The sequence below is a fragment of the Armigeres subalbatus genome, chromosome 2, assembly GCF_024139115.2.
Source record: "Armigeres subalbatus isolate Guangzhou_Male chromosome 2, GZ_Asu_2, whole genome shotgun sequence".
In the NCBI taxonomy this organism is placed as follows: Eukaryota; Metazoa; Arthropoda; class Insecta; order Diptera; family Culicidae; genus Armigeres; species Armigeres subalbatus.
The window spans coordinates 223,031,608-223,046,535 of NC_085140.1; the positions used below are offsets into that span (position 1 = coordinate 223,031,608).

The 14,928-nt window shown below is 38.7% G+C and overlaps 1 protein-coding gene across 11 annotated transcripts in view; it reads right to left on the reverse strand.

Moving 5' to 3' along the window:
* Positions 1–2,708: 2,708 nt before the first annotated feature.
* Positions 2,709–14,928, reverse strand: part of LOC134211747 (scavenger receptor class B member 1) — a 142,603-nt gene continuing 130,383 nt past the window's right edge. For all 11 annotated transcript variants that reach the window (XM_062688928.1, XM_062688927.1, XM_062688917.1 and 8 more), the window contains exons 4-8: positions 14,356–14,529; positions 13,999–14,191; positions 13,563–13,938; positions 13,379–13,500; positions 2,709–11,145 (exon numbers count right to left, since the gene is read on the reverse strand). In XM_062688928.1, the coding sequence (XP_062544912.1) occupies positions 10,762–11,145; positions 13,379–13,500; positions 13,563–13,938; positions 13,999–14,191; positions 14,356–14,529 (1,249 nt within the window). In that variant the 3' untranslated portion in view covers positions 2,709–10,761. The remainder of the gene's footprint in view (positions 11,146–13,378; positions 13,501–13,562; positions 13,939–13,998; positions 14,192–14,355; positions 14,530–14,928) is intronic.

The window sequence follows — 14,928 nt, forward strand, 5'->3', positions numbered from 1 at the left end:
TTTCTTCAACTATAGCATCATCAACGTGCACTGCCCACACGAAGGGAGATCCGACGACGAGAAAGAAGCGTTCTATGCGCAGCTGGAGCAGACATACGATGGATGCCCACTGCGGGACGTCAAAATCGTTATCGGTGACATGAACGCTCAGGTAGGAAGGAGGAAATGTATAGACCGGTCATCGGACCGGATAGTCTGCATACCGTATCGAACGACAACGGCCAACGATGCATAAACTTTGCAGCCTCCCGCGGAATGGTAGTCCGAAGCACTTTCTTCCCCGTAAGAATATCCACAAGGCCACATGGAAATCACCTAATCAAGTAACGGAAAACCAAATCGACCACGTTCTAATCGACGGTAAATTCTTCTCCGACATCACGAACGTACGCACTTACCGCAGTGCGAATATTGAATCCGACCACTACCTCGTCGCAGTATGTCTGCGCTCAAAACTCTCGACGGTGATCAACACGCGTCGGAGTCGTCCGCCGCGGCTAAACATTGGGCGGCTACAAGACGGTAGACTAGCCCAAGACTACGCGCAGCAGCTGGAAGTGGCACTCCCAACGGAAGAGCAGCTAGGCGCAGCATCTCTTGAAGATGGCTGGAGAGATATTCGATCCGCCATTGGAAGCACCGCAACCGCTGCACTAGGCACGGTGGCTCCGGATCAGAGAAACGACTGGTATGACGGCGAATGTGAGCAGTTAGTTGAGGAGAAGAATGCAGCATGGGCGAGATTGCTGCAACACCGCACGAGGGCGAACGAGGCACGATACAAACGGGCGCGGAACAGACAAAACTCGATTTTCCGGAGGAAAAAGCGCCAGCAGGAAGATCGAGACCGTGAAGAGACGGAGGAACTGTACCGCGCTAATAACGCACGAAAGTTTTGTGAGAAGTTGAACCGTTCACGTAAGGGCCACGTGCCACAGCCCGATATGTGTAAGAACATAAACGGGAACCTTCTTACGAACGAGCGTGAGGTGATCCAAAGGTGGCGGCAGCACTACGAAGAGCACCTGAATGGCGATATGGCAGACAACGGTGGCGGTATGGTAATGAACCTAGGGGCACGCGCGCAGGTCATGCGACTTCCGGCTGCGAATCTCCAGGAAATCCCGGAGGGGATCGGCGGGGTGAGAAACAACAGAGCCCCTGGAGTTGACCAACTACCAGGAGAGCTGTTTAAACACGGTGGTGAAGCACTGGCTAGAGCGCTGCACTGGGTGATTACCAAGGTTTGGGAGGATGAGGTTCCGCCGCAGGAGTGGATGGAAGGTGTCGTGTGTCCCATCTACAAAAGGGCGATAAGCTGGATTGTAGCAACTACCGCGCAATCACATTGCTGAACGCCGCCTACAAGGTACTCTCCCAAATTTTATGCCGTCGACTAACACCAATTGCAAGAGAGTTCGTGGGGCAGTACCAGGCGGGATTTATGGGTGAACGCTCTACCACAGACCAGGTGTTCGCCATACGTCAGGTATTGCAGAAATGCCGCGAATACAACGTGCCCACACATCATCTATTTATCGACTTCAAAGCCGCATATGATACAATCGATCGGGACCAGCTATGGCAGCTAATGCACGAAAACGGATTTCCGGATAAACTGATACGGTTGATCAAGGCGACGATGGATCGGGTGATGTGCATAGTTCGAGTTTCAGGGCATTCTCGAGTCCCTTCGAAACCCGTAGAGGGTTACGGCAAGGTGATGGTCTTTCGTGTCTGCTATTCAACATCGCTTTGGAGGGAGTAATACGAAGGGCAGGGATTGACACGAGTGGTACGATTTTCACGAAGTCCGTCCAGTTATTTGGCTTCGCCGACGACATTGATATCATGGCACGTAACTTTGAGAGGATGGAGGAAGCCTACATCAGACTGAAAAGCGAAGCTAAACGGATTGGACTAGTCATCAACACGTCGAAGACGAAGTACATGATAGGAAGAGGCTCAAGAGAGGTCAATGTGAGCCACCCACCACGAGTTTCTATCGGTGGTGACGAAATCGAGGTGGTTGAAGAATTCGTGTACTTGGGCTCACTGGTGACCGCCGATAACGATACCAGCAGAGAAATTCGGAGACGCATAGTGGCTGGAAATCGTACGTACTTTGGACTCCGCAAGACGCTCCGATCGAATAGAGTTCGCCGCCGTACCAAACTGACTATCTACAAAACGCTTATAAGACCGGTAGTTCTCTACGGACACGAGACCTGGACGATGCTCGTGGAGGACCAACGCGCACTGGGAGTTTTCGAAAGGAAAGTGTTGCGTACCATCTATGGTGGGGTGCAGATGGCGGACGGTACGTGGAGGAGGCGAATGAACCACGAGTTGCATCAGCTGTTGGGAGAACCATCCATCGTTAACGCCGTTAATCAGAAGACTGCGGTGGGCCGGGCATGTAGCCAGAATGTCGGACAGTAATCCGGTGAAAATGGTTCTCGACAACGATCCGACGGGAACAAGAAGGCGAGGTGCACAGCGGGCAAGGTGGATCGATCAGGTGGAGGACGACTTGCGGACCCTCCGCAGACTGCGTGGTTGGCGAAGTGCAGCCTTGAACCGAGCTGAATGGAGAAGTCTTTTATGTGCAGCACAGGCCACTCCGGCCTTAGTCTGATGATAAATAATAATAACCTAGAAGATATTTCATGGACTGTCATCTAGTATGTATGCATATATGGTCAAAGTTTATCACAAAATTATTCCGTTTATTGCATCTTTAATATCTTCCAGTTCCGAAGTTTTTCACCATAATATAATATCTTAATTTTCAAAAGAATTTAACCACCTTGAGAAGTAAAAAACTTCAAATGACACTAAAGCCAATCATACATTTCCCCCCTTACCACACCATTATGTGAAAATCAATAATTTATTATTATATGTTTGTAGAGTTTAGAAAGATCTCTAAACTTTTTCTTTACATTTGTAATACATTCCCACTAGCATTAATGATCTATTGATATGTTCTATTTATCATGTTTATATCATCATTGTTAACACTTCAGTGATAAAAAATTACTGAATAGATGAAATTTATAAATAAAATTAGGTGTTCTAAATCTCATTGCGGATTGCTTGTAAGCTAGCGAAACATCTGATTTCTTGGGGTGACAGTAGCATCGATGTTATGCACTGCTCTTTTCTATTAGACATTCAATGTCATGATTTCTGGAAATATTCGCGAATACGAAGGGAATACCTCTTCTCACTCTTATGGCATAATCTCATTGCTATCTGTCAGACTGTGCGTGAAACATGGCCGCCAATCACCCCTTCTTGTCCTTCCACAGTAAAATCCCACAAGAAACTGTCAGGCTGTGCGTGAAGAATTTACCTTCGTAGTCGCGAATTGCTGATTGTGTACATGGTGTATTCTTAGTGTATTGGTGATAGTATTTGTCAAACAGGCTTATATTTAGGCTAAAAAACAATGATGTTTTATATGTGCCCATTCACTATTTACATAACGCTTTAGAAGGGTGGAGTGGAGGGTTTTTGTCAGAACGTTACGGCTATACAAAACGTAGAAACCTTCCATACAAAAAAAAACGTTACGAGGGAGTTGTTGGGGGTTGCAAATTATTAATTTCAGCGTTCTGTAATTTGTGTATGAACCCCTAAGTAGTTCCAAACCCAAAGACTTTTTTTTTGTCAACTCGAGATCGTGAAACGATATAATACAGTTTTTTCAGGAAATAATGTAACGTTAGAAACGGACACGCTCTTCTATTGCTTATAGATTTGCAATAATGTTTACGGAAATCGTGAATGATCATCTCGAATAAGTTACAAATTAAAAAAAACTCCTGTTTTGGATAGATTAATTTATACTAGTTATTTTGCGATTCGGTAACATACTACATTATTGAAAAGGTGGAGATTTGTTTAAATGTTTTTTTAAAGTTTTATGTTTCTTCTTAATCGAACTCGTTTGCCATTTCATTACTTTGAAAACCACATAAGTGTTTTGTTCCGACTTTCAAAGAATACTTGAGCTATATTTTACGAGTCTGAAAATTGTTCATTGGAATACATATCTCATTTACTAAAGAAACCAAATGCACTGAACTTTCTATTTGCACGATTCACATTTCCTCTTTTTTGCACTCAATATTTATATGTTGATCGCATTTGATTTATTATTTGACATTCCTTCAAATAATTTATAATTTTTTGAAACATGTTTAAAATATTTTCGTGGCAACCCAAGCAGGAGCGACGACCTTGATAATATTGTCTATCCGGAACAAATTTATACCTCTTTTTATACTGAAGTTGGAATTTTCTCCAGATACAGGCAACTTTCCCAACTTCGGAAGTAGTGCGCTGGATTCGCTTAAAGATGCGCTAAACAACGCATTAACTAGTTTGACAGATAAAACTTCGGAGGAAAGTTCGGTTCGGAACAGGGGACTGAAGAGTAGGCTAATTCGCCTACCCTCCATTCATTCAATATGGCGTACAATGTTTTTGTTTTAATTTGGTTTAATTCATGATAACAAAACTTCGGAAGTATCGACGAGCTATTTTTCGACATAAAGAAGCCATACAAACACAAAACGCTTGATGTACCTCAACTAATTGCAAGTTTTCGCCAGGAGAAGTTATTTGCCGATAATTAGCACTAACTGCGTACGAACCAATCACCCAAAACGAGCGCTGAATTCGGGTATACTACCCAGAAACTGGGTACCAAAAACAGAAGTACCAAAAACGATGTTGGGTAGAGTGCCATTGTACCGCGGATGACAGGCGTTTCACCCTCCTGGTTCGGAAGTCCCGACTTAATGTGCATTAGAGGTGAAATACAAAAAAAATACCAATAGGGGAAAGTGGGGTAAGATCGTCATATGTGGCAAGAAAGAAAACGTTGATTATGACTTAAGTGAGCATTATATTCACATTATTATTACAAGGGATTGTTAACAATAATGTAAAAAGGCTATACATCTGAAAAATGCACTTTGACAACTTTACTTGTTCTTGGAATATTGGTTTTCAGATGGTTCAGTTGAAATTAGAATTTTATTTAAATTTTATATTTGGATAATTTAAAGTTTAAAGCCAAAATTACAAATTTTTAGCACAAATTGATATTTACCAAGGCCTATAATATAACTATAGCCTATCTACATTAATAATTTGAGAAGATTCACAGTAATTATGATCGATAGGATATACATCTTTGGATATATCGACTTGGGGTGGTATTGCCAACTGTATTAGGAACAAGGACATCTCCAGGATTAATAGTCGCCTTGAACTCACCCTTAAATGCATTTCAAAAATCATCAAAATAGTTTCTGCCTAAATCAGAGATGATTCAAACAACGGATTTGGTTTTAATCGTAAAAATTAGCTTTATGCAAATTTCAAATATTGTCGTAGAGCCAGAAGTCATAAACCAATACGGAATACGACAAAACATCATTTGAACATAATCCCTAGAAGTGCAAGGAATGTGTCACCCGTTCTAAATAAATTCAGCACACTTTAAATCTAGTTTTTGGTCCTCGCTCGTCTTGCCCCGAGGGGGTGGCCAATTCGCCTCATATGATAAACATAGGCATCATAAAAACACATTTTTTAAAACCAGTTTATAAGATACTCGAACGTCATTAATCAATGTTTATTGATACAAAGGCATGTCATCATAAATGTGTTTCGTGGACAAATCAGTAGAATTCGAAGCAGTTTCATTATTCTACAAGGATTACCGTTTAGAATGGCCGTCTTTCCCCACTTTCCCCTGAACAATATGCAAAATAACAAACTCAGATATTTTAATACCGTGAAATTTTTTTTCTTCATATTCCAAAAAGGCTGCGAAATTCGGTTGTGGGCAGCCTTATTAGTTCGGTTATGGGCACCCTCATTTTATTGATAAATCCAGGGCTGACAATAGTCATTCTCGTCGTATGAAGAAAGCGAAAAAAATTTAGTCTTCGTCATAACATTGCACGACGCAACACCTATTCGTTTTCTTCGCGCCGCATGCGTACCACGACGATAGTCGCGCAGCCAAAAGTTATGACGATTTTCGTCGTCACTTCTTCACACAATTGATTGCACGTCATTATAGACGGACTGGTTAAAAACATGATAGCGTCTCAAATAAACAAATAGTAGGAAATTTGGTAACATAAATGTATCGATAACATTCATAACGCTTTCATACGTTGCTTCAAATTCATTATTACAAATAATTAGTAAAAATCTTCGCATGGCAGCTGCCGCTTGAAGAATAACGGTATGAAGTCTTTGTTCTTCGATGTCGTCAGGACGATTTGGTTATACAACGAAAGCTAACGTCGTGCGCGTCATTGACGATGTGTGGAGTAGCAATGAAGACAATGCAACTCGTCGCTACTGTGGCATTTCGTGCTATGACGATGACGATTGTCAGCCCTGGATAAATCATTCAATATCGTTTAAGTTGTCCCTTAACTTTTTTTTATAACGTGCAAAAATGCATAAATATTTTTTATAATTATTTTGACATAATTGTTCGAAATAATGAATTTATTTATTATTTTTGTTCTTTTGGCATGTCTAGTTATTAAACACACACTTTTTGGAACAAAGCGTTGACCGATTTGCTTGCAACAAGTTGCATTCGACGGGGAATGCTTTCCCATTGTTTCCTATTGGAAATTGATCAGATCGGACTATGGGATCAAAATGTATGACCAAAATATGATTTTTTTTTGTAATGAACAAGAAAGGCAATATTTCCGCTAGGGTGATTAATCACGATTTTTTTGACTGTGATGCATACCAATAAAACGTAAATCAGTGAAAAAATGAAGCCCATTTACCTAAAGTGCTATTTTAGACCTTTCTTATGTGATTTTTTTTCAACATCCTCCTTAATGCACCGAGGGAGGCATCATCACTGCTAGGTGAATTGATTTTGGTTTTTTTAGTGTCTCCTGAATAAACTATTCCTTGCCTTTTGGGTGGTTTTTATTCATGTTTCTTTATTTTTAGCTAAGTTTTTAAGGGTACCCACAACCCAGCCCACAACAAATGAAAATGTCCAAAAAAGACAAATTTTTTTCCTAATCGATGAAATCATATTAATTTCTTTGCTAGTAGAAAGGTTATACGTTTAGCTTTCCATTGCTATGCAAATGTCGGCATAAGATCAACCAGGGCCAAAGTTATGGACCAAACAAAAAAGGGTGCACACAACCGAACCTCCTCCCCTATTATTGAAATATTTTATTTTTCTCGGGAAATTGAAGTCACACAAGCCAAAAAGCGACCGAAAAATGTCGTGTAAAACAGAATTTTGTGTGATACAAAGCGTTTTCACACCAAGGGGGAGTGTGTCGATTTTGGGAACTCAAGTTCCTAATTTGGCCTTCGGCGAAAAAAAAATATATAGAACCCAAGCTAAGTCTTAACCCTTTATAAGGCAGACGAATTTAAACAATAAATTAACAAAAACAACAATAGGACACAATATTGACATGGTATTAAACTCAAATGTATGTTTGTTATACATTAAACAGTTCAGAAACATTGAAAAATTGGTGGCAATATAGTTGCCACTGCCCGCGAAGCGGTAAAACTTTGGTGGCAATATAGTTGCCACTGCCCGCGAAGCGGGACAACATTGGTGGCAATATAGTTGCCACTGCCCGGCAAGCGGGAAAACAGACAACAACAAAAATATAAAAAGATTTTAAAAAATTTGGTTTTACGTAGAATTAGTCAAATCAAGGTACGTTACATTTTTTGGTGAAGAGTCCTAGTCAGAAAACGCATTATAAGTGAAAAAAATTTTTCAACCATCCCCTCCTCCCTTTGTAACACTTTTAGTATTAAACCTCTATAATGTTTGTATGAATTGTCTCGCTGCTCGGAACCCCCTCCCCCCAGGAAGCGTGACGTATTTTGAGCATGGCTCCAAAGATGGAAGATTCTTTGTTTTTACTGAATCGAAATATGTAAGCATAAAATGGGCTAATCAATTATATACAAAAACGATCACTATAGTATAGAACCACCCACGGTTTTTTTTCTCCAATTTAATATGTTTAAATTGGAAACTATACTTTTAGTTTATTTCCAGCTTAATTTTTTTTAATGAAAAACCAAAAGTCGAAGTTTAATTTATGTAGATATCTTTGAAATCGTGTATTATTTTTAGGTTTTATTTCTAAAATAAACGGAAAAGCGCCAATTTTAATTAGTTTAGTTATTGGTTACCGTTAGTGTTTAAGCCTTGTTCGCACAACTCATTGGCTTAAACAGCACCGATAGCGTGATCTTTTTTGTTTATTACTTTGAGGAACATTATATAATTTGCTTTGCCATATTTTCGTTCAGATTTTCGTTGTTTTCGAATTCGGTATTAATATGATTATCGATTTACAATGCGTGAAATTGTACAGATCAGATTACGACAGCCCGAAGAACTGAAATTAGAAGTCCTATTTATTGTCGAATCAGGGCCTGCCAGAGTAGACGCGTCAACGCGATGTCGCGCGAAAACTGCACGCAAAGGAATAACAATCAATAATAAGGAGCTGTAAAATCTTATGGAGGCTTCGCACTTCGCGTCTACTCTGACCGCACCCTTAAACTTCAAACATACTTTATAGTAAAAAATAACAGAAAAATGATCTTGATAATCGATTCCACCCTGACTCTCAAAAGAGAAGTTCATGTTAGTTTTTAATGTATTTACTGAATTATACGCAAACCTGAATTATAAGTACAAAAAACCAGACCTAAAACCACCTGAAATTTTAACATTATGGTAAATTATTTCAACCGTTTCGGATGTGTGTCTGAGCGATACGTTCCATCTCGCTTCTTAATCTATGCAAGTTACAGATAACAGATATTTAGGCTGGTATCCGATACGTGTGTAAACATCCGCGAAGGTTGATTCAAATGCATCGAACATTTGGAAAGAAATTGACAATCGTTTGGAGATGGCACGACGATTTTTTCTATGTAAAACGTAGTTCAAATAAGACTGTCAAACGTATTAGTTGTGTTCGACGGCTGCTAATCAGTTGCGTCCGTATGTACTTACGCAATCAGTTGAGTAGATGGTAGTATGGTAGATGGTAGTCAACGTATATCAATACAAAAGTTTACACAAGATTTCCATTTAAATTTGTTCTAGCCTAAATATCTGTTTTCTGTGGTCAAGGTTAATGTAAACATAATTTTACAGGTACAAACTTCGAAGTACAAATGGTTGCATTTTGTTTTATATATTCATAAGAAGTTCTGAATACAAATACATGTCACCCAATTATGTATATGATTCAGAAAGGTACTCAGCACATTTTACAATTTAAAATTCTGAGATTCTTCACCATAAAATTATGTGTCATATATTTATTGCTTTTCGTGTTTAAAACCAGTTGAACATCGATGAATTTGTCATTCCAAATAATGACAGCGAACAGCTATGTAGCGTGGGGCCATTACGTATATCTTGCATTCAGTCAAATGGGCCATGTAAGCATATGACCATCCACTCTACACACTTGTTATCGTACGTGACTTTAAATTTGGCATAAATATTCTAATCAATTAGTAAAGGGAGCATCAAAACATATGCTCAATTGTGATTTTAGTCGCTCAATTAAATTGATTCGCTCAACTAAATTGATCAAAAGCAGCCATAAACAATAGAGAAGGATTGTCGTTGTCGTTACCTGCAGCACTTTTGTTATTTGTTTCGATAGGCTGCCGCTAAACACACCCTTATATCACAGACAAACAGACGTAACAGTTAGATCAATTCACTTTAAAATCTAACGCTCAGTTACTTCACCAACACCATCAAAATAATTCATCTTTCGTTTTTTCTAATCAAAGTAAATCAAATTTCTATCCCAAAAAATCAATCTGTTCTCGGACAAAATGTGTTTTAATGTTTTAATAAGTATTTAAAAACTGCCGTCCTATATGCCTTACCGGGCCAAATCATAAAGGTATACGATGCGGATGTGAAACGCGAAAATATTTGAATTTAAGACGACCGTTGAGCTCAAGGTCGATGGTAATTTAAACCGCTTCACGTCTGTTTGTCTGTGCTTGTACTATGTTTGCTGGGACTCCAATGAAAATTGAAACTATCTATTCTCATTGCTGGGACTCCTGTGTAAATGGATATGCATATAGCGTCAGTAAATGACAATGTAAAATAATAATAAAAAATTTCGATAAAAATGTAACAAACATGTTTGCGAATGAGAACAAATAGAACACCAGCGACATTCTTTCTTTATACTGTATTATCCCCATTGTCTGAACTGTTTTACTTTAAGGATTCACATGAGCATTATCCAATTTTGCGCCAAACGTTAAGAACATCTCGTTCATGCATTCTAATTCCTCCATTTTTTACATACTTATTGCGAAGGTACTGTGCTGAGGAGTCATACACAAATTGTATAGAGGTACATTTTTTTTTCAGATTCATGTTAGAAAAAAAATTACAATAATAAAAGATCGATAAACGTAACCCCTGTATGCGATTTGTGAATGATCCCTGATTTGCAGTAGGCTACAGTTACTTTATCCTATTAAAGGCACTGAAACCAGTATAAAAATCGTTTTAATTTTCTAAATTGAGCAAACATATGAAGCGACACTTTCCTGCCGAACAGCGGTGTGTTCCTAGAAATAAATATTTGTGCGTTCCGTTCTATATGGACACCTTTGAATTATATCAAAATCACAAATAAGGTTAATAGAATGATCTCAGTTTGTGTGACTTCCGTTTTCAAGTTTTGCTTTCTTTTTGGCTTGATCTATTGAAGCTGTCGCAAGGTAGTTGGAACCTTCTAGATGGAGCGTGCTCTGACGATGTGACTTCCGTACAAGGCAAAACACCGCTATCACTAAAAGGAAGCCTCCAATAGCAAACAAAGCAATCGTGAGCACAAATTTGGCTTTTGCTGGTACGGTGGTAGCCACTTTCATCAAATCAAGTATGTGGTCCGGCAGGGAGTCGATGCCTTCTTCAAACCACAAAATAGGAAAAACGATGTCTGGAAAATTGGCTACCTGCTTGATGTCCACCACTTGACTAACAGCAAGGTTAATCTGTATTCTGGCTCTTGCTCGTAGCGCTGTACCCATTTCCTGAAATAGAAAAAAATATAATAATTTTAAATTACAATTATTTTAATGTAAAGTCTTAGAATTTACTACTTGTATGCATTCCTTTACTTAGGGGCCATCCACAAAGTACGTCACGCTCCTAGGGGGGAGGGGGGGTTCCGAACAGCGTGACGACTCATACAAAAATTTTAGAGGTTTAATACAAAAAGTGTGACGAAGGGGGGAGGGGGGTTGAAAATAGCCAAATTTTGCGTGACGTACTTTATGGATCTTCCCTTAAGTGAATTTTTGTGGCTATATCCAGTTCATCACTGGTCAAGATTATGCAAAAGTTAGAAGTGATTGATCTATACCTACATATAGTGAACAAGTTAATAAATTTAACACGTTAAAAATTTTATTTGCTTAAAAAAATATTGAGTGGTGGTGGGGGTGAATGCTTCGTACTTTAAGATGCTGTCGTCCATATGGTTTTCAATATCACGGGTGTCAGAGTGTTTTGCCTTTCTCGTATACACAAAGTATACGTAAAGGCTATATGTTCGCTCCAAAAACGAACTTTTTATAGGAGGCCCGGAGACCCATAGTGTTATATACCGATCGACTCAGCTCGACGAATTGAGGTGATGTCTGTGTGTGTATGTGTGTGCGCAAAATAATCTCACTCATTTTTCAGGCACTTATCCTTAACCGATTTGCTCGCAACAGATTGCATTCGACGCGGAATCTTGTCCCATTGTTTTGTATTGAAAATTTGCGGAATCGGACTATGGGATTTGGAGTTATGGCCAATAAATATTTTTTTACAAAAAAAAATCTCACCCTTTTTCAGACATTTACTTTCAACCGATTTGCTCGCAACAAGTTCCATTCGACGCAGAATCTTGTCCCATGGCCATGCTTAGAAATTATGGCCAAAATACTTTTTTGACTTTCATTTTTACATACCAAAAGTGCGTAGAAATTACTCACTCAAAAAAAACGAGAAAGTCCTTAAAACTCAAAATTCACGTAAAATCACCGAATTAGATATAATCACATTTTGATTTTACAAATTACGATGTGATAATTACAAAATAGGAGGGAGTTCTTCGCTTGTGAATTTTCTTGGACGTTGATGTCTTCTACACGTTTTATACTCATAGAAATTGAAATACTAAGTTATCATATCTCTTGTATGTACAAACATTTATATGAGTGATTTTATGAGCTGGGCCATTTTGCCCCATGGGTGCGCTTTGAATCATTCTACATGTTGGAAGGTACGAGTTTTTGGTAAACATTTTGAATACAGTGATCAGGAAATCATGAGAACTACAAGTTCAAAATACTGGTTCTCGGTCGTCTTCTAAGCAGATGTTCGATGTTCTCCAAATTACTCTGACGTTCGGATTAACTTCCCTACCAGGAACAGGTCAACTACACCTGGCACCAAACCGAAAGCAACTGTATGATTTGCAATTCAAATTAGTTCAATTTAGGGGAACTGTACCGGTTTTGGCCATGTTCCTAATTTGGCCAATTTTGCGAATAACTCCAAAAATAAAGCAAATCGCGAAGGTTTTATTAGTTCCAACAAGATATATATCCCTCATGATTCAACGCTGCTTTAAACTGATTGATTATTTTGGAAAAATATGTATTTTTCAGGGTTGGCCAAATTAGGCACTAAGTTGGCCAAAACCGGTGCACTTCCCCTATACATTCTTAGGTCTCCAAATTGTTCTGGATTTCAAATCAATTAGTCCACTAGATCAACTGCATTTTGTACCAAACCTAAAGTCACCCTGCATGTCCATGCAAGCCTCTAGAGCCCTTGCTTATGATTTACAATTCCAATTAGTTCAATGCCAGGGTTTGCTAAGAATTTGCTCTCAATAGATAACGAACAACGATAAAAGAGAGGCAAAAACTGTTCCGAATCATAACAAGCCATGATAACAAATTTATCAAACTTGTATACAGGTGCAAAAAAACGTATTGTTTAAAAAATGCTGGGCACAAGCTCGATAAAACAAGTTGAATTTCTTCTTCTATTGCCTGCTTTTCAACTTAGTGTTCTATTAACATTTCCACAGTTATTAATTGAAAACTTTTCTATGCCCGCCAAAGCATGAGTATGTACATATTTTGTGTGCCCAGTGAGCTAAGGATGTTTCCGGATTGGCAATCCTAAGCCTTTTCTCACAGGGCTATCTGGAGACCCCTGGAGAAACAAGTTGAACAAAACAGAGTAAAAAGCATTTTCAATTACCGGTTGGACATCGATAAACAATTGATGCTTCTCCTTCTCGGGAGGCGAGATTCCTTCCACTGCTGTTCGCAAAGATTGGTCGGCCAAATAGAAATGAGGAAAACTCAGTAAAATAGGGGAATCTGCAAATAAAACATGTATATTATTAAATGAAATAATGTTTAAATATGTACTTGCTAAATACCGTATTGACATAGTGAAACATTGAACATCCCATTAGGCGCGCATGGTGGCCCAGCAGGACAATAGCACATGTTGTCCTTATTGATGTCCACTGATGCAAATACATCGGGTGCAGGGCTGAAGCGATATCCTTGGACGCCGTTTCTAACGGTCACCTCTTTCTCAAAAGATAGTGGTAATAGTCGGCAAAGATCTTTCTCATAAACGTGTAATGTCGAGTTTTTCGTAATGTGTGGCGGAAAGATTGACCCATCCGTGCCGTTCAGACGGTTGCATTGTTCAGTGCTCCAGTGAGTCTGATGAGATCTACCGTTGTATTTATCAATTATACCATACTTAGTAATATCGTCAACGCCAGACCAAATAGTTACCCTGTCCTGTAAATAATTGGGACAATAACTGTAATTTAACATTTCACTAGTTAATTCAAATATTACCTTTGATGTACTATTTTTACCGTACATAAGACCAAATTCTTCGTATGGTAATTTTTGTTCTTTCGGCACAACGTCTTTGGCGAGTTTTAGAAGAGGGTCTTCGTAGCCCCACAAAAGTTGCCCCACCGAAACTTCAACAAATGGTTTTATTTTTAAAATATCCATAATGCTTGCCATTGCAAGCCGTAAGAACCTGAAATTAGATTTTATGGGAATAGCGCGGAATAGTGTGTGATTATTTTTCGCATTTGAAAGGTAAATTTTAATAAAAAAAAGCTAAATACTGAGATATATTCTTGAGAGCTTTTTAGTGATATGTCTTCACTTGTCATAAGACGAGTTAGCACGTTATATTACCTTGCAGCATGTTTGCTTTGCGATGTGGCACTGAGCATTGGAATATTGGGTACTATCACTACATCATCTTCTGTACCTTCTGACTGCTCCTCATCGAAGATGTATACCCTTTTCTGGTTGTAGCTGATTGTGCCATTAGGATTTTCAACTATGTTAACTTTTTCCCACGTTTGCCTGTAACATAAAGTATAATTGTATTATCAATATTGAATTGAGGAAACAAAGTTGTGATTATATGTGAAGTGATCGTGGAGATCATTAGAAAATTTGTGCCAGAACGTTCACTTTACAGTTATCATTATAGCTGTATAAATTTTCTTTTACAATTTTTCATAATCGTATGGGGTCATGCTAGCAAGTCCAATTTAAGAAAACTACAAGTCCTACAGAATTGATGCCTAAAAATTATATTTCATCTGCCGCAACTATATCCTACCAGTGAACTCTATACAAACGGTTACCATAGTATATTTAGTATCCTTCCTTTTCGCGAACTAGGCATGTTACATACTGGTTTATTTGTGTTTGACATGCTAAAACATCAAAATTTGCACCACAATATCACTTTTACTA